Source organism: Callorhinchus milii, unplaced genomic scaffold, assembly GCF_018977255.1.
Source record: "Callorhinchus milii isolate IMCB2004 unplaced genomic scaffold, IMCB_Cmil_1.0 Scaffold24, whole genome shotgun sequence".
In the NCBI taxonomy this organism is placed as follows: domain Eukaryota; kingdom Metazoa; phylum Chordata; class Chondrichthyes; order Chimaeriformes; family Callorhinchidae; genus Callorhinchus; species Callorhinchus milii.
The window spans coordinates 8775884-8803391 of NW_024704765.1; the positions used below are offsets into that span (position 1 = coordinate 8775884).

The following is a 27508-nucleotide window of genomic DNA, read 5'->3' on the forward strand; positions in this document are numbered from 1 at the left end:
AAAAACGAGCCTTGTGGGCTCGAGCTCACCCAAGCTCCAATTCCTCATTTCTGCGAGTTTCCCTCTCCTGGTAGACAGGCATGTGAAAGAGAGGGGATTTCAATGAAATCCAAGCTCCGTGCCTAAGAGGGTGCAGTCATCAAACCGGCCCAGTTACACTGAGATCCAGCTCAGTAATCCAGACTCAGGGAATGGAATCACTCAGGGGCAGATTAGTGAAACTCCCTGAGCTCAGCGGTTTGAGTAACAATCTCCGATTGAGGGCAATCTCTGCTCCATGTTTCAAAACACATCGAAGAGGTGGGGTGGCGGAGGAATCCAACCATATCACAGGTCCCAATGCTTTCCCTCAAAGGTTGGTCCACTTGTGCCTCTCACAGGTTCCCCTGTACCAATGCAACTCACTTCTAATGATAATAATCCTTGCATTTAATATTGCGCCTACAATATCAAAACTGCAATTGCTGCCACGTGTAGTGACTGTGTACACGTAGTCTTTTGCTTGCAAAAGGCAAACGCGCAGCCTTTTGCACACAGCGAGGCCCCACGTATACAGTTATGAAGTGTATGACTGACTTACCGGGAGAAACTCCCTTCTCTTTAATGGAGCACAGACTGGACATTGGTTTAATGTCTCATCTGAAGGACGGAGGTGCCGCACAGTGCCCCACCTCCCACCCCAGCACTGCACTCACATGTCACCCGAGACTGTGAGCTCCAAGTCCTGACGTGGGGGGGCTTGAACCCACAACCTTTATGATCCAGAAGTGAGTGTGTTACTGACTGAACCCAGCTGAAACAGTTGTGAGTGAGCAGTGTGAGTGACAGGCCTGGCTTGGTTTGCCCTCCAGGGAGTGTGAACTTTAGTGCGGCTGCCTTGGTTGTAAATCTTTTCACGGTGACACTTTAGTTTTGTGGCTGAGGCTTTTTGTGATATTGGTTTAATCTTGGCATCGCTGCCTGAGTTTCAGCCTCTTTGTTGTGGTATTTAATCTGCCTCCAAAGATGATGAGGAGAGAGCTGTGCGAAGCAGCCTGGCCTGGATTTACACACTGCTGTTAAATTTAGTTTCAAACTAAATCGTTGGTGTAGAACTGTTAATATTTTAACCCTAATTATGGCATGGGGTGGGGGGGGGGGGGGGGGGAAAGAGAGTGAGAAGGGAATGGGATTAGACTGGGTGGTAATTGGGGAGAAACACACTCCTCTATTTTTAAATTGGCTGCTGCGTTTCGGCTACAACATTCACAGTCACTCCACTGTATATATATATACAGTATATGCAGTGAAGCGATTTGAGAGGTCTCAACGATGTGATAAGGGGCTGTATTAAATGGAGTCAAAAAAAGACGCCCTTGCCAACAATCCTTCAGATTGTTGGTCACTTGTTTAATGGCTGCTGCATTGGCCTACAAAAACAGTCACTACACTTGAGAGCGATTAGTGTAAAGCGCGTTGAGATGTTTGAACAACCGCAACAACTTGCAGGGTAGCGTCCCAGAGCGCTTGGCAATGGCGGAGCACGATGCCAAGTCGAGTGGAAGGGGATGTGACCTTAGGTACGGTCGAAGACAAAGGTTTTCAGGCGTTCGTTGAAGGTGATAAAGATTTGTAGAAATGTCAGTTTGTTAATGCTGTTTCCGCAGAGTTAGGCATTTATGTGTTCCACACACACATACACACACTGAACATAAAATAACTATTTTGTACACACACTTTTTTTAAAAAATCATGTTTCTTTTGCCACCTGCAAAGGAACAGAGGAACCTTCGCTGTCTCTAATCCGCTTGCTCCTGATGCGAGCAGCAGGATATGATTAGTCAGTCTTTTTTTTCGCGAGCTCTATCTCTCCTGTGGCTTTACTGTGCCAGGTCAGAGAAGGCAGGCGGGGGGAAACATTGCGTGAGAGACTGTCTGGAAAATTGCCACATAGCGTTATGGGAAATGACAGGCTAACAGATGGCAGTCTCTTTCTCTCTGGGGAATTTATTAAATTGCTCTAGAGGGCGAGTGGATGTGTAGCGCGCAGTTTGTGTTTACGTATTTCATCTCTCGTGCATTTAAAAACACATGTTGTATCACCTCAGCGGCAAATTGTAAATCTCGGACTCTTGTCTTGTAGGAAATGATAGAATCCTACAGACTCAGTCGTTGATTACTAACTCTGCCAAGAGATGCACTAGTGGGAAAAGGCAACTTCTGTACTCCTGCGCTCAATTATTCTCTTGCTCGATAAAAGCATGTGTGCGCTTCGTTCAGGCTCCAGATATTCCACCTGGGGCCAGGCACGAGACGTTTATATTATTTCACTTGATTTTATTTTCTGGAGCACGCAAATTGTGGACGATACTTGAATGCGGTCGGAATTTTGAAGCCAGCTTTCCGTAAATATTTGAAAAATGGCTTCGATGTTTGAGCCTGAATTTGAGTCTCTCAAGGTGTGTGTGTCGGCCAGGCTCAGTGGGAGCGCTCTTGTCCCTGAGTCAGAATGTGGTGGGTTCAAGCTCCATGTCGGGACTTGGAATCACATAATAATAAATTGGTCACTCAATCCACGACTGTTTGTGGGAGACTGCTGTGTGCAATTGGCTCTTGCGTCTCGCTCCAAAATATACAGTCAATTCAATTAACAGTATATTCTGTGAAGCGCTTTGAGAAGTCTCAAAGATGTGATGAGGTGCTATGTCAAATGCAAGGATTATTATTATTACATAGTCTAGGCTGACATTAGTGCTGTGACGGAGAGCTGCATTGTCGTAGGTGCCTCCTTTGAAACAGACATTAAACTAAGATCACACGATCTCTGCCAGTTCAGGTAGAAATCTAAAGTTTTAAAGACAAAATACTCTGAAGAGAGGGCAGAGCCTGATGAGGTGCTGGGGCCGATGAGTTTAAAAGGGGCTTTTTTTAAAGGGGTCGGAAAACGAGTGAGAGCCTCCTGAATCCTGGCTGCTGTGAACAACAACAATGACAACTTGCATTAGCTCACGCAGGGTACTGTCCCAGAGCGCTTACAGCACTGACTCCAGTGGAATATCTGGTGCCTGAACAGCACTGCACGCTCCAGAGAGCAGAACGGTTCCCAGGCTCGGTGCAGACCAGAGCTACAGAGAGGATCTCATCCCTGCCTTCGCTTCACAGCTTCGGCTGATCCATCGGCTGTTACATTCCCCCCAGCCCCCCTCCCACCCCCACCCCCGCTTCACACCCAAGTATCATCTGGAACAGATTTGCCACGGATACCCTACAGACAGGGTCAGTGGAAATCTGTGAGAACCTTTGCGTAAAATCTGCTGGGATTTTGCTCTTGAGTTACGAAAATCTGGAGTTATGTGTGGGAAACATCCCCGACCCTATTGCTCTCCTCCGCCCCATACCCCTCACCCGCCCCCACCCCCACCCTCGCTGGATTTCCTCAGCGATTTTGTCGGCACGAGCGTAAATGCGCAGGAGAAATGTCAGAGTAAATAGCAAAGGTGGCCGATTGACCCATCATTCTCCCACAAAAAAGTCACTACACTTTAGAGGAAAGACGTTATTTTCTGTAGCCGTCACTGTTGCTGCACAAAGCAAGGTCCCATAAATCACTGGGAGTGTATAATTATAATCCTTGCATTTAATACAGCTCATTATCACGTCTTCGAGACGTTTCAAAGCATTTCGCAGAATATACTGTAAAGTGAATTGACTGTATATTTTGTGGGCTGCCGATTGCACACAGCAGCGTCCCACAAGCAGTCATGGATTGTGTGACCAAATTATCAGGCAGGAAAATGGGAGAAACGTTTCAAAATCATAACTTGGAATTATTAACATCCACCTAAACAGGCAGATGGGCAGCTCAGTTTAACGCCTCATCTGATGGGACAGTGTCAATTCCACTGGGGTATCAGTTCAGATTGTGGGTTCCAAGTCCCAACATGGGGACTTGAACCCCCAAACACTTCTGCCTCATTAGGCGAGAGTGCTATCAACTGAGCCAGGCTGAGACCTTATGATAGAAAGGGAGAGAGAACTATCTAACAAGACGCCTTGTAATACACACTGCAAATGTACCTGTATATTAAGCAGCATGAACTCCCAGACCATTCTCGAGTGTGTCTACACTAGGCCACGCTATCATTACACCTTATTACGCCTGTACCTCTCGATCACAAACCGCTGCCCGGTCGCTGTGGAACTGACAGGAGAGGGCTGACCGCAGAAAGTACATAAAACCATGTTGTGGAAAATTGACCTTTCATGCTGCTGAAAAACACAAGCCGTTAATTATAAACTATAGCGCCATTTCAATTATTTCCCTCTTTTGTCCTTAGTAATAAAAAGGTACGTTAAGGTTATCTGCCCTTCTCATTTGGCAAGCCGCTTGACAGTACACCAGTAATCTGAAATCCAATTAGCAGAAGCAGGGAGACTCGAGTCTGTATTGAGGGTTGGATCTTGCCTTGCGCATAACATTCGCACTGTTACCAGCGCCCTGACTGGAACACGCTGGGTTAAGAAACAGACAGGCTTGTCACAGACCTCCTTAACTGGCACCAATTAAGTGAAGTGAAGAGAATTTAAGTTGGTGGTAATGATCGAGAGGGGATGAGACGGAGGGGGTATTGGAAGTAAGCACTGTTAAATTATAATGGAGAAGTAATGGCTCATTAATTTCTGTTATTCACACGCTGGTGCAGACGCAATGAGCTCTCCTTTAGTGCCTTACCCTCAATGGGAGGTTATGGGATGATAAGGTCAGATCGCAGGACTCGATTCAGCGGCAAACTGTTAATCAGGTGGCATCGGGAAAAGAGATTTTTTTCCGCAATTTTTTTTTCATTTTTCATTTTTATGGGTCTGAGACGTTGCCGAGAGCTGCTGACAAATTGCCGAGGGCAGGAGAGAAAGTGAGAGATAATCCTTACTGTCGACCAGCCACTTTAGCAGGCGGCCTCTGATCAGAGAGGCTGATCAGCAGAGCACATGGCTGTAACACAGTACTTCCTATACCGCCCAAATCCCCCTCCCCTCCCCAACTGCCCAACCCATAGCCCCCGGGGAGGAAAGCTTCCAGTGAGGGAGGGGGGCAGATGTGTTCTAATCAAGCCAATAAAGCAGGATTTAATAATAATATAATAATAATCAGCGGCTCTAATGATGGGAGGACGTCTCAGAACGCTTCACAGGCAATTGCTGTCAAGCGTAGTGACTGTGACTATAGGTTAACATGGCAGCCATTCCTGTAAACAGTCCGGTCGCACCGACGGGAGCTAAGTGAATGATCGATGACCTTGGGGTATTGACAGCACTGGATACCAGGAGGGAGAAACTCCTGTCTGGCTTCCAGTATTATCTCTGTATTTATCCTGATGTTAAGGTGTCAGCTGGGCTCATGGATAAAAAGTTAGCATCTGGGTCGGTAAATAATAATAATAATAATAATCCTTGCATTTGATATAGCGCTTTTCACGTCGGGAGGACGTCCCAAAGCGCTTCACAGAACACACTGTAAAGTGAATTGACTGTATATTTGTGGGCGAACGCGGCAGCCAATTGCGCACAGCAATGTCCCACAAACAGTCGTGGATTGAAAATGACCAATTTAATTATTGTTTTTGGTTTTTTTTTGGAGGGATTATTATTAGGCTCTGTGTGGAGTAAGGAAACTTGCCCAAGGTTTCGCCCTCTGCCTGGAATTGAACTCAGGTCTCTCACTTGCAAAGCGAGTGCTCTAACCACTGAGCTACAGGACTCCACAGTCCTGTAGCTCAGCTCAGATGCTGAGTTCAAGCCCTGCATCAGGACTTTGAGCCGACACTGTAAGTTCATGTAGCATCCGAGGAGAACTGCACTGCGGGAGGTGACATTCCTCTTATGACTTGTTAAACCAAGACCCTGTTCTTCAAGACACGAGAGATCTCTGAGATTGCTCTTGAAAAAGGAGTGAGTTTGTCCAGCTGTCATGACCAATCATACTCCCCATTAACTGGCTGCTACCCTCACGCCTTCCCTACGTCATCTGGGACCGGAGCAGGAGCCAGAGTGACGTCCAGGCTTACGCATGTTACACATTCCCAGGTTTTACTCCAGAGCTGAGTTGGTTCCAATCCCATCGTTACAGCTTGCTAGCATCGTAACATAACATAACATAACACATGAGACACAAACTCGATAATATCCCCTGTCCTGAGGAATGCAGCATTCAATCCCTGGAGCTGTTGTCAGTGCAAACGGTTAACACTACACGCACACACACACACACACACACACACACACACACAAACAAACACATCACCCACACACAAACACATCACCTACGCACAAACACACACAAACACACCCATCCACAAATACACACACACAAACACAGAAACACACAAACACATACCCACACAAGCACGAACACGCGCGCACGCCAATGCCAAACAGTTAGTGACTTTATTTTAATCTATTCCTCCCTGTAATTATTGGTTTAATTGGTGATTTTCTACTTGGGTGGTAATGCATCACATCTGCAATTGTAATCGCAGTTTGGGACAATGGCAAGTCTCCCCTCCAGGACAGAACAGTGGGCTGCAATGGGCAGGGAAGGGAGGGAGGGAAGGAGAGGGCGAGGAACATTTTAAAGTGCTCTCTCTGCAGCCATCACTGATGTGAACAGGCCATGTGGACCACAGTGTCGCAGGTTTAGAATCTTACTCTGCTCTGGGCTGAGTCAGCTAATCTCATACAAGGCACACCACAATACGATGTTATAATTGACCAGAGTACCCCTTGCGTTTGGGATTGTACTGTCACGACCTCTGCCCCTCCACCACCATATAACACACACGTGTGGACTGTTTGGGTGAGGACAGAATCAGTTTTGGCGGTGATGTTTCCCCCACCCCACTCACACATCAAATGTCCTGCCAACAGCCCTGTCACCTCGTGGCTGTTTCGTGGAACCTTGATGTGTGCCAAAATGCCTGTCACACTCAACCACAACAACTTGCATTTACATGGTGCTCTTCCGGCAGGATGGTGTCTTGGAGCTCTCTGCACAGTGGCGGAGTTAGACACCAAGCAAGGGGGAATGGGAAGGTACGGTCGAAAGGTAAATCTTCAGATGGGATTTAAAGATAGATAAAAAGGGGGCGAGATGGAGGAGGACAGGTAGGGAGTTCCAGCAATTACCCATAAAGTGCCTCGCCAAGTTTCGCCTTATGCCTTGCATCAAATACCAAGGATTGTTATTTTCACTCGCTATTTCAGCAAATGCAATTTGCAGATATTAATCCCAAGTACACACACTTAATATAACTGATGACACAGCCATGATTATAACGCAAGCAGTGGGTAGCGATTCAGACACTGATGCCTGTGAACATTCCATGTCTATAGTTAATGAGAAGTAGGTGGTGTAGCCTTATGACACTGAGTTTCTCTGTCCCAGCCTCGTCCCTGTCAATCACTGAGCTGAGTGATCAGGGGAGCGTTAGTCATCGCAAATTCAGTAGAGGCATGAAAAGGGCATGCAGAGACAACAACAACTTGCATTTATATAGTGCCCTTCATGTGCGGTAGAGTCTCGGAGCGCTTCACGGTGGCGGAGTCCAACAATAAGCCAGGGGAAGAGGGAGGGGGGCAGGTCACTGTAAGCACGATCGAAAAGGAAGGTCTTTAGGCAGAGCGGAGGGATTGAGGGAGAGAGTTCCAGAGGTTCGTGGCATAGTAGTAGTAGTAGAGACATGCAAATAATACACAGAAACATGGAAATAACATGCAGAGACATGCAAAGTGTAACCAGAAAAGACAGAGGGAACCCGGGGTCAATCTGTTCTCTCGGGGGTGAGCGAGCGGTCTGTCTAGGTGTCGGTGAGGATTCTCGAGCCAGAACATGTCAGGCTAACCTTCACTTCTGTAAAATCTAATTGGATTCCAAGCTAGTGGAGAAACGTGATCTGAGCGGGATTTTATTCAGCAGGAAACAGATCTCAAGAAGCACCTGGCAATGTGGAGCTGTACGTGTGCAGAGCCAAACCAGTCTCGGTTCTGCTGGCTCGTCGACTGGATTCCTCTCACCACACAGTTGTGAATGGCTGTTTGAATCTAAATGAGATGGAGGAGTACAGGTAGGGAGTTGCAGAGATCAGGGGCGTAAATACAAAGTCGCCACATTGAATGTCTGTGCAAATTTAGGATGAACTTTCACTACAAGCAGTGCATACTGATGCTGCAACCATCACAGAATTTAACAGGGAAATGGGATGAACATTTGACTAGGAGGAATGTGAAAGGGTACACGGGATAGATAGAGCAAGGAATCGGGATTAGAGTGGTCAACTCGGGCTAGCACCAGTTTAGGCTTGAAGAGCTGAGTGGCCTCCTCCCACATGCTGTACGTACTACGAATGTGACACACCCGGATCCCATAGACTGGACATTGTTAGCCTGGCTCAGTCGGCCACACTGTCGGCTCTGAAGGTTACGGGTTCAGAAGAAAACAGATCTCAAGAGCCATCTGTGTACCATACATACTGTAGTGTATTGTTTGTGTGCGGATCAGAACCAGACTCTGTTCCGCAGTCTCATCCACTGGATTCCTCTCACCGCACGTTGAGGACTTTGAGCTCATGATCTAGGCTGATACACCAGCACAGTGTCCCTCCGATAAGACGTTAAAACCGAGCCATTCAGCACTGAATGCTACTTTAAAAGAATGCCAACGCTAGTCTGGGAAACAGATGTTGTTGCCTCTTGTGTTCTCCTTCAGAGTCCTGCCCAGGTGCCAATAGTAACACATTTCTACATGAGGTCACATCTCTCAATTATATATTTTTTAAAAATCCTCATTAACTGTATCCTTGCAAGTGAGTCTCCCCTAATGAGTTGCTTCAAAGTTAAACACCTCCAGTTTAGATGCTGGATTGGAGCCCGGTAGGGGGGTGGATTTAAGAGGTGGCGCAGTCTTGTTTACTGTAAATGGAACCCTTGTGCATCTCTGGTTTTTTTTACAGGGTCTGCCTCTCGCCTCTGGGGCAAAGGAATGGGTTGAGCTCACAATGTTGGCCCTCACTCCTCCTGAATCCAACCCACATCTCAAGTGAAAACCCTCGACTGTCCAGCGCCTCCTCCCGATGTGAAAGACACTATAATAATAATAATCCTTGCATTTGATTTAGAGCCTTACCACGTCTTTGAGACAAATCACAGAATATACTGTAAAGTGAATTGACTGTATATTTTGTGGGCGAAACTTTGTTGTTGCTAAACCTTATACCATTATTAACCAATAACCGGTCACCTTCCTGATGCTGCCGTTAATGAATTAACTTTGTACCTGTTGCCTAGCAATCCACACTCCTCGCTCACTGTGACTCCCCCGCTGGAGCATTGTGTGGTGTAAGATTGATGGCGCAGACGTAGAATGAAGGATTTATATCAAGGATTTTCCTGTCTGTTGGCGTTCTCGCGTGTAACAGATAGCTCGGAATGAAACACAAAGGTGTCATTTAATCTCAGGGTTCAGGTGTACCATTTCTCACCTGAACCCCTCCTTTATATTGCCACTGTGCTCCACTCCCTGCTATCCATCACTCTACGCTGACACTGTAACCAAATCACTCCTTTCATTCTTCTGCAGAGGCTCATCATTTCTTCCAAATGCCATTTATTCTTAAGCTTTCAAACTCGATATGGAGGTGTGGGCGGTTTCTGTCGGTCTCTGCTCTCTCTTTTTGGCTGTGGATCCCTGGGGGTGGTGGTGGGCTTTGGGGGTGGGGGGAGAGGGAGATGGATTCTCTGTCCTTGTTCCCAGTTCTGCAACCGGAGACATGGGAAAAGGACGGAGCCGCTTATTGGGTTTTTAAACTACTAATTCCCGAGACTCTCTGCACAGCTCTGAGTAAATGCACACTCTTAAACCGCACACAAGACAGTCTTGACACCTAATAAGAAGACAGGGTTTTGCCCAAAAGGTTTCCCAATGGGTTGTAAACAGGCCGTGCTTGGAACGTCTCAAGCTAACAAGCTAACCCATCGTTCCTGTGAACTGTAAGCAGAAGAGACACTAAATAAAATATGATCTATGTTGGATTAATAGAGGGGAGGAGGGGGAGAGTGAATCTTCACAAAAGGCACTGGCATCACAATGAATCTACTGGGCGCTGATGGAGTGGGTTGAAACATTCCCAGATAGTGAGAGGCTGATACCTGGCTTTGTGCTGTGTAACCTATTCCAGTGTCACAGCCATCTGTGAACCATCGGCTCCTGACTGCACTCTGCACTATCTGGCATGGGAAGCATTCTCAAGGTAAACTTCCCCACCTGGCGTTCTTCTCTGCGCTGGTGCCCAGCGTCAAAACCTCCGTCACAGACCCAGAGCTAAACGACGCACGAACATAACAATAATCAATACACGGACCCAGCGTTAACCAATACAGTCCCAGCAATAACTAATATGCAGTCCCAACAATAGCTAATAGCGCCTTGTGACATCCACCTGACATGAAAGGCGCAATACAAATGAAATTTTGTATTGTATTGTGTGTAATACATGGAACCAGCATTAACCAATATGCAGTGCCATCCTTAACCGATATAGAATGCCGAATAGATGAACAGTCGTATTTTTGTGAAATGAGGACACACAGGGTGAAAGGTGTCATGATTAACAGGCTGGACATGTTAATTCTCCATGACGACGTTTAGCACACCCGACCAGAACGAAATGATTGTCAGAGGAAAGTTAATGAGCACCAGCGACAAGTGTAGAGCAAATCGGTGAAGAAATCACAGCAAATACCACGCCGTTCTTTTTATTGTCCTCTGAAAATTCAGTCCCTCTACAATTGTACCTCGTTTGCTGACCTGAGTTTCTTATTTCTAACTAAGCGATTTAACAGAGTTATTTTAGGGCCTGAGATTGAGATGAGCTAATACTCCACGGGTCCCAGTGGTTAGTGCGTTGCTTGGGGGGGAAGTTGTCTGAGAAGAGAAGGAGGCCAGGGTTGTGTAGAGGACAAGTAGGGAATGGCTGAATGTCCAAGTTTTTCAACACTGCCTTGGGGGATCAGACTACTTCTATTCCAAGCTTTCCCCTGGGGGGCATTAAGGGGGTGAAGCGGAGTCCACAACAGAATAGGCCTTTGCATGGCTGTGGAAGAGACAGACTGACTGACTCGCTTTGAAATATTCGTTATACAAAAGGCAGCTTGTTTTATATTTTTTTTTAAAAAAACAACCCTGCCCCGACCGAGATTCCTAACCTCCCCTACACAGTGGGTACTGTAGTCAATTATACACCGATTAAGGCAACTCTGGGTGTTTACTCAAACTGTTCACCGGGCACTGCCTTTATTTACCCACTCAGCTGACGAGAGAGAGTTAGAGGTTGCGATCAATTTTGATCGTGTGTTTAACAGCGCGTCGGGAGCACATGGTTTATGTGTTCCTGCAGTGCACTGGCTGCACCAGTGAGCGCCTGATAACACAGCGCTTTGTGGCCAGGCAGGTTACGCGTCACCAGCAGGAGTGACTGGGTTCCAGAGGTCACCAGCTGATGCAGGGGTAATCTTCCACATCAGCCGGCCGGCCGGCCTGCCTACGAGTGTGCAGGGGAGCGAGTTCCGAGCCCAGGGACGTCCAGCTGTGGGAAGGACAAACGTCTCGTGGAAAACTAACAGCGTGTGAAACGCACACGGCCTCGGGGACAGCGCTACACACACATGCTCCCACCGTTCTTTCCCTCTATCCGTGCTGAGGCCACAGATGTGAGACATGCATCTGTGTCGATGTGCACATCACCTGCATTAACTGTTTCACAGCTGTTAACCCGATACAACCAACGCACGTGTGCGTATAAAGAGATGTTGGTTAAATAGCGATCTTTAAGATTCTAAGGCAGCGAGACAAGATAACTAAGGAAGAACTATTTTCTTTACTTGGCTGATACTCCGATGTAGTGCTGGGAGGTGTGTGTATGCGCTACATTATCGGAGGCACCATCCTTCGGATGTGATGTAAAAGCAAGGTCCTGTCTGCTCGTTCAGGTGGCTGTTAAAAGATCACTTGATCACTATTCGAAAGGAGAAGGGAGATTCTCTCTCCCGGTGTTCTGGCCGACAATCCCCCAAATAAAATTGGTCACTCATTCCATGGCTTCATTTCACTTGAAGTGCTCTGAGATGTCTTGATGACGTGATAAAGTGTGACATTGAATGCAAAGATAATTATTAATGATTGTTATAATCAATGAAGGGGAGGGTCATTGGATATTGGACAGCGATCAATAGAAGGTCTTCTAGCTGATTCCCCCACCACGCCCCTCCCTCCCGTTTCTCTCCTTAAACCAGGGGTTCAATGAAGCCAATTGTAACACTGACTGCTACCATGGTTTGAGAACAGTAACGTGGAGATTCAAACGCAGTGTGAGTGTCAGTTCCACACCAGGGCTGTGACTTTAAGGTGCTGCATCTAATTTATCAGATTAGGTAGGTGGAGACAGAAGGATAGATGGGGGGAGAGAAAAAGGAGAGGAAGCGATGAATCAAGCAGAGGAATTAAATTGTTGTTCAAAAACTATCCGAGTGCTTATATATGGCTATAATTCTGCACTCGTATTAAGCACAGCCAAGCAGCTAAAGCTCCAGTGGAGAGTGAGTGGATGTGCCTAGCGAGACAAATTGCGTGGGAAAAGCACATACTGTATATTGCAGGAAATAAATTGGAATTAGATGCAAGCACCTCTAAATTGTGAATCATTAATTATGTCATTATTTTTCCACACCATCTGGCTCGTTGGGAGCCATCAGCCTGCTGAAAATGTGATCTCTTAGCACAAACGGCAACTCCACCAGGTCTGTTTGCACAGAAGCTGTTATTTTGGATTAGCTCAGCTTTCACAAGCGCTGGCTGGGGTAAAGATTAAAACCCTGTTTTGCTCTGTCCTTTGCTTATAGCATCCTGAAATTCATCTCTGATACCACCACCCCCCCCACCCCACCCCTGTACAATCATGGCCTGACTGGGCTGAAAGATTCTCACTGCATATATTATCGATGATTATATAACAATCTGTGGAGCCCTGTATCTTAGTAGTTAGATCACTCGCCTCGCGAGGGAGAGGACCTGGATTTGATTCTGGGGCAGGGCGATACCTTAGGCAAGTTTCCTTACGCAGATGCCTCTGTTAGTGAGTAGGAGCCCGTTTGTTATTCGTTTGGTGGATTGCTTTTCCGGGGGTAACAAATGCGCCCAAGAGATCACTGCCCAGTCACTGCCAGCTCACTGATTGGAGATCAATCGTCTCATCGCAGAAATGATGCGGGCGGTGTGAGTCACAAACCAGGAGAGCTGTCCGGCGTGGGAGCTGCAAGTCAGTGCTGGAAAGGTCACTTTTTCCTCCAGACATGAGACAAAGTCAGAGCCAGTGAGAGAAAACATTGGAGAGGAAGGGGCAGGTGGGTGGGGGGAGGCCCTTGATCTTTTACTTTCTTTGCACCAGTCTCGTTCCTCCCGACCCCTTTGCTCCTCGTAAAGAGAGATGAGGAATCCTTCAACTACGGAACTAATCAAGCATAAAGTCAAAGCCCGTGCCCACATTAGAATGCCCAATCTTGTATGAAAAGACTCTGTAATAAATATACATCAAAAATGATATCTTTAAGGTGCCCTTTGAAGTCGATTGGAGCTGCAGGACATTGCTCAGCACAGCACAGCCCTTCATGAATGAGGACACTCGAGCTGACTCTGCCTGGGGTGAGGGGTGGGGTTGGCCAGTTCCCGGATGTAATCGCCAAATGCAAAGGCGATGATGTGGCTTTCATCTCACTTTGCTCTCTGGTGCCTCTCAAGATCCTGCAGCAAGTTACGCACATTCAAAGTGTCAGCATGATAGATTAGACTTTTTTTGGGTGGGGGTGGGAGAGTGAGTGGATGGTCAGAAAATTGTGGGTTACAAGCCTCATGTCAACCACAACAACTCACATTTATGTAGTGTCCTTTTGGTAGGTCAGGCTATTAAGGGATATGGGGAGAAAGTGGGAAATTGGAATTGAAAGGATTAATTGAGGTACAGATCAGCCATGATCTAATTAAATGGCAGAACAGGCTCAAAGGGCTGAACAGTCTCTTCCTGTTCCTATGTTCCTAAATGTTAAGCTTTTTACATTTGCGAATTGGCTGTCATATTTCACCCACAAAATAGTCAATTCACTTTACAATCTATTCTGTGAAGTGCTTTCAGACGTCTCGAAGATGTGATAAGGCGCTATATCAAATGCCAGGATTATTATTGTAATATTGTAATTTCACTGGTCGTTTGGGAGATTGGCTGCTGGTGAGTTTGCCTACACTGCATAAGATATTACTCACAAATTTATTATGTATTTCCTGATGGTCATTTCCATTCTCTGATTGTACTATTGATTTGAGGTTCCTGTCTGCCTTGTGCTTCAAGGCAAGCCTTGATAAGCAGAATCATTCTCTTGGTTAGATACTCCCTACCTTATCACATCGTTGAGACGTCTCAAAGTGCTTCACACAATTTTACTGTAAAGCGTAGCAACTGTGCACTGGGATGAGTCGTTCTCCCGGTTATATACTCTCCTTCCCAATCCAAATTTACACCCAAATGTTCAAATAAATTGCCTGTCTTGTTTATGGGACGTGACTGGCACAGATTAGCTGCCGTGTTTGCCTAGATAAGAACATTCAATTCATTTGTGATCAATCATATTTTATGAATAGCTGGAAGGCCCTTTCTTCCAGTGAGAACGCCCTCTTCCCCCCCACCCCTCTGTATTGACTAAAACAAGTGGCTTGCTTGCTGTCTTTCAAGGTATCAGCCTCCACAACAAAACAAAAAAAATTCCTTCCTCAACTTGGCTGGAGGCTCTAATCAGTAGAAACAACATGGTTTAAATGCATTATTTAAGCAATAGATGGGGTGGGAGTGATTACAGAGAGGCAGAGAGAAGGAAAATAAGTTTCACCTGGAGGCCAGATGACAAAATGCTTGAGTTTTGCTCTTGTAAATACGTTGCTCTCCAGTGATCTATTTGCAGACTTATTTGTGTAGGTTGCACTGACATGTACTCTTGCCCGCACTCCACAAACCCCACCCTCCACTTCAAGTTTTTGCTCCCAATTCACCCCTCCTGCCCCAATTGAACACCCGCATTGGCTGCCGTGAATCTTTTTCCTTTTCTTGTTGTTGCCAAGAGGAAAGTATTGCTGTTACATCGGCCATTACTGAAAAGGGCTCTGCACAGAGTGAGCTGCGAGGTCTCAACAAAATTAATTGACCCCCAAAGCTTTACTGTGCCACGTAAGCATTAAAATGTGGACTGATTGATGGATGCACCCATTGCCAGACTGTGAAATAACAGACCCTCCGTCGCCCGATTAATCTTCCACCGCTTTGCTCAAAGATTCTCTCGATTAAGATGTGTTACAAAATAATTGTGTTAATCGTTTTATTCAGTTAAAGTACCTATAAATGTCAAAAACGTCTCCCAAAGAACTTCATGGGGAATTGCCTTTGCGGGTTGGAGGCAAATGCAACCATCGATTTGCACGCGCAAGGTCCGATAACAACAAGAACAAATTACATTTGTGTGGCGTCTTCCATGTCGGTAGCACGTCTCAAAGCACAAACAGCCATGAAGTGAGTACAGCAGGAGAAAGTCCCTCCTCTTTTCCAATAAGTGTCACAGGATCTTTAAGTTCAGGAGCTCAGTTCTATGTCTTAACCAAAGAACAACCCCGCCAGCAATGCAGCACTTCCCCCCCCCCGTACAGCATTGGAGTGTCAGTCAGCCTGGATTGTAAGCCCAGATCCTGTTATGTATGGGTCTTGAAACCACAACTTTCTGACTCAGAGGGGAGAGTGAGACCAGTTAGTTGATGATGATGATGTGAGGCTATCTTATCAGACTGTGTAATGGCCCCATTATTGGAAGCAAAGTAAAATATTGATAGAACAGCCTCATGTTTCTAACCCTCAGTCTGGAGCAGAGATCAATAGTGTTTTTCTTTCTGGCAGACTGTTGACAGAGTCAGCTTCTCCTGTCTCCTAGTTAAGGGGACCAGCGACTGCAGTCTGTAAGCTGCCCAGGCTGTCTGCAGACTAATGTGTTGCTCCCAGACCTCTTGGCAAAGCTCCTGCGTTGGGTCCTAAAGCTGCTTTAGCTTCAATCATCAGTAGTGCAGAGTTCATCAAAACACAAAAACACAGCCTCAACCCACAAGTCATCAGCGACGAGCATTCAAACACACACAGGCTGCGGAATCCTTCAGAGTTTGAATTTAACAAACGCGGCAACATACTGTAACCTTCCCAATCTTAAAGACCTCTTTTGGCTCACTCCTTAACCTCCTCATCCCCAGTGGTAAAAAGCCCCAGCAAGTCTCTCTTCACCTTCCTATAAAGGGGTGCCAACTTGGCTGAATTGGTAGTGCTCTGTCTCGGAGTCAAAAAGGTTGTAAGTTCAAGCTAAACACTGGCACTAGACTGAGCTCACAGTCTAGGCTGACACTCCTGCAAAGTGTCTGAGGAAGCATTGCATTGTCAGAGGTGCCCTTCTTCGGATTAGACATTAAAACAAGATCAATTTGCGTTTAGCAATGTCCCACAAACAGCATGAAGTGAAAGACCATTTTTTTCATCCAGGGGTTTGTTGGCCAAGACACCGGGAGAAGCCCCCTTCTCTTTTCAAATAAAGACATGGGATCTTTAACTACACCTTGGTTTAATGTCTCATCTGAAGGACAGCACCTCTGACAAAGCAGCTCTCCCCCCCCCCACCCGGCACTCAACCTGTACTGTCAGTTTAAAGTTCCAAAGTGGGGGCTTCAACCTAGAACCTTCCGACTTAAAGTCGACAGTGCTACCAACTGAGCCAGGCTGAGAAATCTTACAGTGATTCTCAAAAAATGTCTCAGTGGATTCTCATTCACTCCAAAATTCTGAAAGTAAAAGGGCTAACAGTGATCAGACAACTCACACAAGAGGCCTTGAGTGCTGAAAAGTAAAACTACTAGAAGTGGTTAAAGCAGTTTAAGCACAATCTCCCGGCGATTCGCAGGGTAACTGAATGAGCATTTCACTTCAATGCCTCACAACGTGGAACCACTTGCTGGAGTCTCTCAGTCATGGCTCAGTCTACGCACTAACCCCGGGCTCACAAGATGGGTTAAAAAATGCATTAGGTCCACGCCTCAAATGCATTATTCACTCGCGTTTCCATATCTGGGAAGCTTCACCTGTGGTTGGTACATCAAAGCGCTGCTTGGTAAGTGCAGGAATCAGTACAGGAGGAGCACAGGTAGCGAAACCCACAACTCTCCTATGCTAGTTTATTAATAATAATAGTGTCTTATCACATCGTTGGAAACAACCGAAAATGCTTCACAGAATGTTACTGTAAATACTAATAATCCTTTCATTTGATATAGCGCCTTATCACATCTTCGAGACGTCTCAAAGCGCTTCACAGAATATACTGTAAAGTGAATTGACTATATTTTGTGGGCAAAACATAAAGCGTAGTAAAGTCACGGTGTAGGCTAACGCGACAAACAACTTGTGCACAGCAATGTCTCACAAAAATTTCACATGAAATGAACCATCAATTTATCTGGGGGAGAATTGTTGGCCAGTTCACTGGGAGAAAAAAACTCACTTCTCTTTTTGAATCGTGCCATGTCGATCTGAAAAACAGGCAGACAGGACCTTGGTGTAACATCTCATCTAAAAGGACATACCCACCAAAGCAGCGCTCAGGTTCCCTGGAGTGTCGGGGGGCGGGGGGGGAGGGCGAGAATGCACCTTTCAAGTAACATTCAAAGATTTTACAGACAACAAAAGGTGGGCGTTGAAGGGGGTTGGGGGATGGAGGTGGATAGAGAAAAGTTACACCAGAGTGTAGAGAAGCCCTTTAATTATTAACATGTTTCTCTGAATAAATTGCACGAAGCTAAAAACACATCACGTTCACTCATGCGTTAATAGATGCACGACCCATCTCGGAACACTGTGCACTTTCCCCCACTCTAAACATCAGTTATCTGTCTGCTCACCGCCTTCTTAAGGCAGCACTCAAGACTATGGACTAGGAGCCGGAGCGAGGGATGTGTGCGCTGCGCAGTTATTTATTATTAATGACTGCATTTTCACGTACAAAGCAACCCCCCCCTTCCCCGATAACAATCAGACCACACCAATTTGTCAATTTGTCTCCAGTGAGCTAGAGACGCTTATATAAGCACTATATATATGTATATTTTTTACACGCACATACGCACAGCATTAAAAAATACACAGATGGGATTTGGATTCAAAAAATTTTTTTTTTTTTTAAAAATCACTTTTAAAAATCACGCACGTTTATTTTATTGGGGTTGTGTTTTTTCCCGCATTCATTCAATTTAAAAAAATCACTTTCCAAATACCATATATAGATATATATATATAAAAATAACCTAAATGGGAGCAGAGAGGCACAGTTCCGAGTCTGGAATGCTATAAAGTCAGCAGCTAGCAGCCACTGATCTTCCCCTAGTTTCTTTCACACAATTGCCATGTGAACGGCTTGGAACATTGATTGTGGATGCATTGATATATATATATATAAAAATAACCTAAATGAGAGCAGAGAGCACATATGATATACCCGATTCATGCAGTACATCACATTGGATAAACTCTGTCCCCAACCATCGCTGGGATTAACATCCACTGCTCTTTCTCAGTGGGTTTTACCACAAGGGAGTATTGGGATGAGCACGCCGCAAGAAATTGGCTTCATTTTGATCGTACTTCTCAAGAGACGCATGTTCACCATGTTTCTTCTGTTTTCACCAATTTTCCCACCTTGCTCGGCGTCCTAAACCACCCGTGTATAACGCTTTAAGACACTTAGGAGCCCTGTAGCTCAGTGGTTAGAGCACTCGCCTCGCAAGCGAGAGACTTGGGTTCGACTTCGGGCAAGGCGAAACCCTGGGCAAGTTTTCTAACTCCACACGCCTGATAATAATCCCTCAAGAAAAAAAAATAATAATAATTTGGTCACTCAATCCACGATTGTTTGTGGGACACTGCTGTGCACAATTAGAGTTTCGTCCACAAATTGTAAAGTCAATTCACTTTACAGTATATTCTGTGAAGCGCTTTGAGACCTCTAGAAGACGTGAATAGTGCTATATCAAATGCAAGGACTATTATTATTCTCCTACATGAAAGGCGTTATTTAAGTGAGTTATTGCTCAGAGGTTATTTAAGTTGATGATAATACTTAGGTGCAAGTTGCCACATAGAGAGGGGCAATCTCTAGGCTGCCACTTTCTCTATCAGCAAGAAACTGCTGGCTCCGACCATTGATATGGTAACCGTTTCAGCCGGGAGTAGATCATTGGTCCATTTAGCATCCTCATCTATTTCCTAACTGATTCCTTCCACAAATCTATCTCATCGCTGAACAAGTCCGAATCTGAATGGATAGTACCAAGTCAGAAAGTCTTTGGACTATTGACTTGGATTTTGAATATAATTGTTACTTGCGCAAACCAATTTGACGTCCAGGTCAACCTGCCCTACCTATCTCTCATAACACTGACCTGCAGGATCCCAGCCATGCATGTCACCCTGCCCTAGTCTTATTTACACAAGCTATGCTCTAGCTTCCCTTTGTTACACAATGAGATGGATCATCGTGATTGTTCTCATTTTTATTGAGAGCAGCTTCCATCGCTTGGCTTTAAATCCTCCGGCTAAATCCCATAAGCCGACAGGTACGGGCTCCACACCGCTCGATGCTAGTGAAATGGCAAGAGCAGATGAATCGTACCTTGAGAAAGGAGCATGCTTTCCAGTTTTCTTAGCCAGGGCAAGACAGTGTGTGTTAAATAATTAAAGTAAAACCACTATTTGGGAATTTAAAACCCCCCCCCCACAATATTCATAGACGCGATACTACAAAAACTGAATAATTCAACGACCATCTATTTTAGATGTTTCGGGATAAATGTATCAGTTCACGAAAAGATCTGCTAACATCAGGTAAATACTTATTGCCTCATGTCTCTTCGCTTTCATTTCTACCAGGGTCACTTGGTCTCAGTGCTGGTGTTTGGAGTATTTTTCACTCGCAAACTGGCCAGTTGTAACCGATTAGCCTCAGTGTGCTAGGCTAAAGGAGATGCCCACTCCTTTCACTATCCACTACAGTGGTCAGGGCACTGGGAGAAACTCCCTTCTCTTTTTCAATAATGTCATAGGATCTTTAACGTCCATCTGAACATGCAGACTTTGATTTGACGAACTGAGTCTTTGCCTGGGCCGTGAGCTGAAATCCCAATTTGGGGCTTGAATCCACAACCTTCTGACTAGGATGGAGGCAAGAGTGCTACCAAGCAGACATCCCTCCTGAATTTCCAACCCTGGCGACAGGGAGTTGGCGTGGATGCAAATATTACACAGTGCCAGTTGGAGTATCAGATTGTAACTTGGACGTGTGAAGTGCACACACAAGCATTAGTCGTTGAGATGCAGATTATACATCTCAGAAGCAGATGGTTTAGTTTATGCCCAAATACCGCCACCCAACTTCAGGGGAATGAATGCCTGCTAACACTAGGAGCGGGCAGAGCACAGCGCTAAACTGGGGGAATTTTTCTGCTCAGCCAATTCTAAAGAGCACAGTGCAACACAGCAGCCAGTGGCGCACGGTTCCTCTCCGCTTGCACGTCTATCCGCCCATCTGTTTGCCCGTCCCCCCTGGCCCGCGCACTGTAGAGGCAGCCGATGGAGAGAGGCACTCGGACGGATCAGTCACTCGACTTTTAAACGAGGTAAGCAGATGTGGCGTTTTTTTTCTCCCCCCTTCTTCGAAAAAGATTAATTGAATTATCTGGCCCTTTGGAGAAGAGGATTTGACGGAGCTCAGAGAGAAGGATAGGTCTCCGTTCCCTAACAGCTGTTCCGCTTAAGAAGATTTATAAAACAGCAGGCCCTACTTTTCCGGATTTGCGATATTACACGCGTTGAGACGGTGGTTAGTGGATTGATTTCCAGCTAGTTCAACCTTCTCAGTGGGCACAAGTCCATACTTGGTAATATGGGTGGAAGGAAAATAAACCCAGTCTTTCTCTCTCTCACACACACAAACACACACTTGATATCTCGCTTGTATGTCACATTAAAATGTCTCAAAGTGCTTCACAGACAATTGCTGTCGAGTGCACTGACTGTGGATTTGTAGGGAAACACAGAGGCCAATTTGCACACTGCAGAGTCTCACAAACTGCCAAGAGGTCCATCGGCCAGGACCTTGGGAGAAACTCCTTTTGGTTTTACCTTTCCTTTAACATCTGAAACGTGGCACCTGCAATACAGCAGCGCTCCCCCCCAATACTCCTCCACTGGAGTGACAGCCTAGACTGTGAGCTCGAGCTCCGACTTGGAGCTCGAAAGCTCGAACCCAAAACCTTATGATCCAGTGATTGCAGCCAAGCTGACTGACATTTTAGTGGTTTATAGATCCTTAAAGAGATGCTCATTAATCCCCGTTTGCAGACGATAATGAAATTTATAAGGAAGAAATAAACCCTTACCACCTTGATGACTCTGGACACTGCTGGGCAGGGAAGAGCTATCAGACTTGGCATCGCACGCCAATTCTGACAATTCGGTAAAGTTGGATGGAGACGAACAGAAGGTGAGGGGCGGAGATCTGCACATTGGCGGGGTGAAGCTCATGTTCAGCACACAATGCATCAGGGGATATTCCACAGCAAGCCCGCTGAGGGATGGAAACAAAGGTTGTGACATCTTAAAGCTTGAAGAATATTACAGCACAAAAGTAGACCATCCGGCCCATCTAGTTTGTTGCTTGCTGACTGCTAGCCATTTATTTTTCCTGCCCTCTTTATACAGAAATTTTGTTCATTTCTAGTGAGCAGGACAAGATAAGACAACAACTTACACTAGTTCGGGGCTGTGATGCTGGTTGAACACCTCAAAGAGCTTCAGTAAATACAAGGAGCAGATGAAATAGAATTTAAGGGCAACGATCAAAGACTAGGTCAATGAGAGAGGAGTGAGAGGAAGGGATTGTGAGAGAGAGAGAGAGAAAGAATGAGAAAGAGAGAGTTTAAAAGGATGAAGGTACAATGGCTGAAGGCTTCAATGTGTTGTAGAGTTCATTTTTTTTTTAAACTTGTCTTCTCCGATAGGGAATGTGTGTATCAATATCAAAATTGGGTTAGCGCATACAGCAAAGCACGCCTGGATTCCTCCATTCCCCATCACACTCACAATGGCGTATCAATCAGCTTCTCCTCCAGATCCTCCAGGAGCTTTAAGAAGCTGGAACTGAGGTTCGAAGGGACCTCTATGTTCCGGACTCCAATCCAGAGCTGCAGAATCGATCCGTTTTCAGCTGAAACAACATGAGACCACATTAGCATTGGAAGCTCAGGAACCATTCAGCGCTTCCTCTCCCGTTTCCCGAGATTAACTGTTCTTCATGTGGGAGACCAGGCATTGAGTTTAATCAGAATATCCGACAGTGGGGGCTGTGTGGGTGTGGGGTCAACACAGGCTGCTGTATATGGCCAAGGGCTGCACCTGGCAGGGTATTAGCCAAGTCCTCGATTGTCGGGGGATGGGGGCAGGAGAAGGAACGATACTGCTGGAAGAATCCGAGTGCATCATGAGGAAATTCCCCAGGTCTCGGTGGCTGCACAGTGAATTAGTTTTTCAGGTTGTTAAAAACTAAACCGAATCCCAGTTTCTTCCCCCATAGAATTTTCAGACAGTTTCGTCTCCATTAAGATTTCTCCCAAGACTGAAAGGTCAGGCAGTTGAGCTGTTCCCAGGTCTTTGCCAACGGCAATGGGTAACGAGACGCCAGAAAAGACACTTCATACAGTGAACCAAGCTCTCGGGGTCCCACTTACTGTTCCCAATATATAAGCTGGAACAAATTACTCGATCAGCCCACAGGGAGACAGCCCTCTCCAATATTAATACAAATACAAAAAGATGGATCTATATAATAGCCGTCTCTCTCTCTCTGTATACACACACATATATATATATGTGTAAACAAATTGGATTAGTGCCAGCCTATAGAGACATCCATGTCCCATTTACTTTGCATGTGCTCAAAGCTGGAAACGTGCCAGTCCATAGTAAGCAGTCTCTGCTATTTACTGTCTCTCGTTCCTCCTCATAATCAGCTGAACTAGCACCAGTCTATAGTGCAGCTCGTCTCTGCCAATCCCATTTACGCTCTCGCTGCAATTTGAGTCTCGCTCTCGTTTCTGCATTTGCTCTCTAGTCTTAATCCACTCCCCCATTTTCCCCATCTCTTTTATATCAGCTCTTTCTTTTCATTTGCACCCCCCCTCCATATTTCACAAAATATGTTCTGGTTGACAATCTCTCTCTTTCCCCCCACCCCACCCCAACCACCACCCCCACTGAAAATGTATCCACGCACTTTGTGGCTGTTTGTGGGACGTTGCTGTGCACAAATTGGGCTGCTGCGTTTGCCTGCAAATACACAGTCGCTGCACTGCGAAGCACTTTGAGACATCTTGATGAATGATAAGGTTTTGTACCAATTTTGAAGATTATTATTATTGAATTTAAGAATCTTTCTCCGGCTCTTTTTTAACTCCCAGAGTCTAAGCCCAAATCCTCCATTTTAAAAAAATTATCTCGGAGGCCATGGCCGATTGTAGGATCTTGCTGAGCGCAAAATGGCTGTTGCATTTGCCTTACAATCAAAACTAACAGCAAACCCACGTGAACTGCTTTGAGACGTCATTTAGACACGATATCAAATGCAAGGGTGCTTCAGTGCAAATTACACACATAGACTGATGGTGGGTTCCTCTAGATATTTCCGCTCTCTATATATTTTGCTACGCGAGCTGTCAGTTCTGGTCTGATTCGGATTAGTTTTGCTTGTGGGGAACAAATGTTGCTGGTGACAGGTCCTCGCCATTAGCAAACATTTGCTGCCTGTGAAACAAATTAAACTTGAGCCTTGCTCTTTCAGGTATCCAATGCATACCCTTCGTGCGTTTAAAAGATAGGAAATTGGGTCATTGCCCGCAGGCTGCCATCGCACAACATCCAGCCTCGCACATTTCAGTGTAATGAGATAGAACGGGTGCATTGCTCGGGCCTCCCAGCTCCCGATTAGTCTTTTAACCAAACATCATTTCCCCGCTGTCATCTCCGCGTCAAGAACCACAGCTCTCAAGTGCTTGGGTCTATTCAACCCAACTCGTCTGTGCTGGTGTTTATACTTCACACAAGCCCCCACCCTTTCTATACACAATTCTCCCGAGTCAGACTTTTCACATAATAATCATTACGTTCGTTATGGTGCTGTTATGTCAGGAGGATTTACTGTGAAGTGTAGTAAGTATGTGTTTTGTAGGTGAATGCAGCAGTCAATTTACGCACAGCGACGTCCCCGCAAACAGCCATGAAGTGAATGACCAATTTTCACGTCAGCCAGAACACCGGGAGACAGAAACACCCTTCTCTTGCAGTAATGAGGTGGGATCTTTAACATCCACCTGAACAGGCAGATGGGAACTCAGTTTAGCGTCTCATCTGAAGGGTAGCGCCTCTGACAATGCAACACTGCATCAGATTGTCAGCTTAGATATCCCCCGAGAGAGGCCTGTGCCGAACTGGCAGTAAGGCCCCAGCTATCCCTGCGGTTTTTCTGGTGACTGGGAGCTCTGACTGCATCACTTTGGGCGATGCCAGTGCTGAAATCTATGAAATGAAGATGTTTACTTACTGGTTACAAGTTGTCCGTCATCGTTTTGCAGTTCAACTTGAACGGTGAAAGGAGAGCCCTGTACTAAGTACTGCACCTCGCCACCTCGGATTAGGATCTTAGTCGCCATGGCTTTTCCACACGCACGCGCACACACACAAAAAAAAAAGCAGAAATCCAATTAGAATCATAGGAATTTACAGCACAAAGGAGGCCATTCGGCCATTGAGCCTGCACCAGCCTCTCAGAGCAAGGCATTTGTTCAATCCCACTGTTATTGGCAAGACAACAAGCCACCCTGAAAATATACCAACAGAGAAAAGGCCAACAGATGTAAAGGTATCTGACCGCAGGCAATGAATGGCTCAGTGGCCAAAGGTAAACACCACAGAGTGAATGGCCCTGCAGGTGGCTGGCGAGTGGCGATGTTTATGTGGTGTGCCTCTTGCTTCTCTTGTGACGTTTGCTCTGTATTCCTTCAGACAGCCATCAAGCAAAAAAGAAGCCATTAAGTGCATGTTGTAACAGAGTCGCAGGAAGCTGCGTCCATGGCCTCTGGCTTTTACAGAAACTGAATCCCAGCAACAGACCTTTCTCCCCAAATCCCTCCGCCTTGCTCCTCATCTCCATGCATTCAAACCCATTAAAAATCAACTCCTCCTGCTCTACCCACTGCTCAGCTCTCCCCCATCATCTCTGAAGGGCTTCAAGATGTCCAGTCCTGCGAGAGATGCTGGGGCAAAAAAAGCGCATTTTCTTGTTCCCAACTGAACAGGGGAGACACTGGGAGCCACAGCAGGGGGTTGGAGAGAGCTAGAGAAAAAGAGAGGGAGAAAAAGAGAGAATAGAAAGGAAGAATTAAGGGGAAAGAGAGCGAGAGAGAAAGAACGATAATGCTGGAGTGGCAACACCCCCACCACCCCCAACCTTCTCCCAAGTTCAAACATGGCATCACCATTGCTCAACCAGTGTTGCTAACAGCCAGAGAAAGAGACAGACATCCCTGTGCCCTGAATAAGTGAGCAGGGAGTGTTCTGTCTGGAGGAATAAGAAACAGCTGAGAAAAGATAACAGTAATTCAACTGGAAAGAAGCACGCATGAGTAATGCATTGAAGGGAATTACCTCACCGTTGGGGATTGGTTCCCCTTTAAACGGTGCAGACATCCCATGAATGTGAGGAATAACTTGGTCAACAGGCCAAAAATCACATCAGTTGATACTTTCTGAACATATCGCAGGCGGAGTGAAGCTTGCAGGTCTATGACCTTCTGCGGCTGTTTCTCTCCGCTCCCCTTTGGTTGAGGAAATGATTGTGATCCGGGTGGAGTTACATTGGCTGGTTGTCTATGCAGTCTGACCAGCGGCGGAGTGAGTGAGTGCGTGTGTGTGCGTGTTATGTGTTTGTGTGTTTTTGTGGGGAAGGTACAGACAGCAATGATCAATCGGCTTCAGCACTTCCCGTGCTAGTTATTTGCTGCTAAAGACGGTTGCCCACCCACTCATCATACAGACAGCATTCTGGGCAAAGTCGTCAAATCAGTTTGAGCTCAGATCCGCAGAAGTCATGCTTGAGATGTGCAGAGCTCCAGTTAGGATGCACCTGGAGGACAGAGTACAGTTCTAGAATCCATGACATAAGGGGTGGGGATCACCAAGGCCCCACAGGCAAAACAGAGAGCAACAATAAGGATGACTGACCCCCCCCCCCAACCCGCCCTCGTGTTAGTGGAACAAGCTACGACAACTGTTTGGATAAGCTAGGGCTCCCCAGCCTTGGGGTGGGGGGAAAGAAAGACATCTCAAAAAGGTACATTGAAGATACAAAACTCTCGATATTATTTTCACGCACCACACGGTCTGAAGGGAACACACCTGCGGGCCTCCCATTGATCCACATTCCATCGTAAACGATGCCACTGCAGTGAGTCATGCAGCCCTGGCCATTAAACAGATCGTTTCTCCACTGGCCCTGAAATGAGGAAAAGCGTTGTAACTTTCCGTTTGTAGTGTCCATTTAGAGGCTGTTCAGTCTGCTGTCACAGGGTCGGTTCGGATGAAGAGGCCCTTCTATCTCATCCTCCCAGAACACCCACCCTAACACACACAACATCTAACTGGGGGTTTTAAACATGATCCAACCCTCTTTCCTGGAATCCCTCTTACAGTTGTTAATAACTCTCTGGGCAAAGATATACTTTCTGGTATCTCTCCTGAAATAGCCATTTGCAGTGTCTAAACCTGTGTCCTCAACAGGCAGACATCAGGACCTCAGTTTAACTTCTCATCCAAAGGATGATAACACCTCGGTCAATGCAGTGCTCCTTCTCTCCCCGCCCCTTCCCACTCCGCCCAATACTGCAACTGCCTGGACTGTTAGCTCAAAGGGCTCATGGGTGAAGGTGTGGGGCTTGAACCCCGAGGTGAGAGTACGAGCTGACACCTGGGAACAAACTTATTGGCAGAGATTTCCTTGTTTACACAAAGATCATTTGGCCCAATGTTGTGAATGGGAACAGGCCAGGTCTGTCTGTGCCAGCTGTTCAGAGCAGTCACAGGTTAGACGCACAGAACCTCGTGGACTGCAGGCACGAGTTTGCAAGCGATAGCTTGAACTCCACGAGCCCCAGGTGACGGGTGTTTGGAGGCGGCAGAGATGAGAATCAGCAAGTAGGTTCACGCTAAATCGAGCACAACTATCTAAATAAAGATTGGCGGGGGACCTGGCCACCTAC

The 27508-nt window shown here is 46.2% G+C and overlaps 1 protein-coding gene across 2 annotated transcripts in view; it reads right to left on the bottom strand.

The window, feature by feature from the left end:
* Nucleotides 1–27508, bottom strand: part of LOC103184214 (MORN repeat-containing protein 1) — a 44291-nt gene that overhangs the window by 11027 nt on the left and 5756 nt on the right. The window contains exons 7-10 of one of the 2 annotated variants that reach the window (XM_042343766.1): nt 26649–26745; nt 24796–24906; nt 22284–22407; nt 21584–21768 (exon numbers count right to left, since the gene is read on the bottom strand). In XM_042343766.1, coding sequence (XP_042199700.1) covers nt 21584–21768; nt 22284–22407; nt 24796–24906; nt 26649–26745 — 517 coding nt within the window. Of the gene's footprint in view, nt 1–21580; nt 21769–22283; nt 22408–24795; nt 24907–26648; nt 26746–27508 lie in introns of both variants that reach the window. The other variant, XM_007902108.2, reaches the window with a different exon arrangement.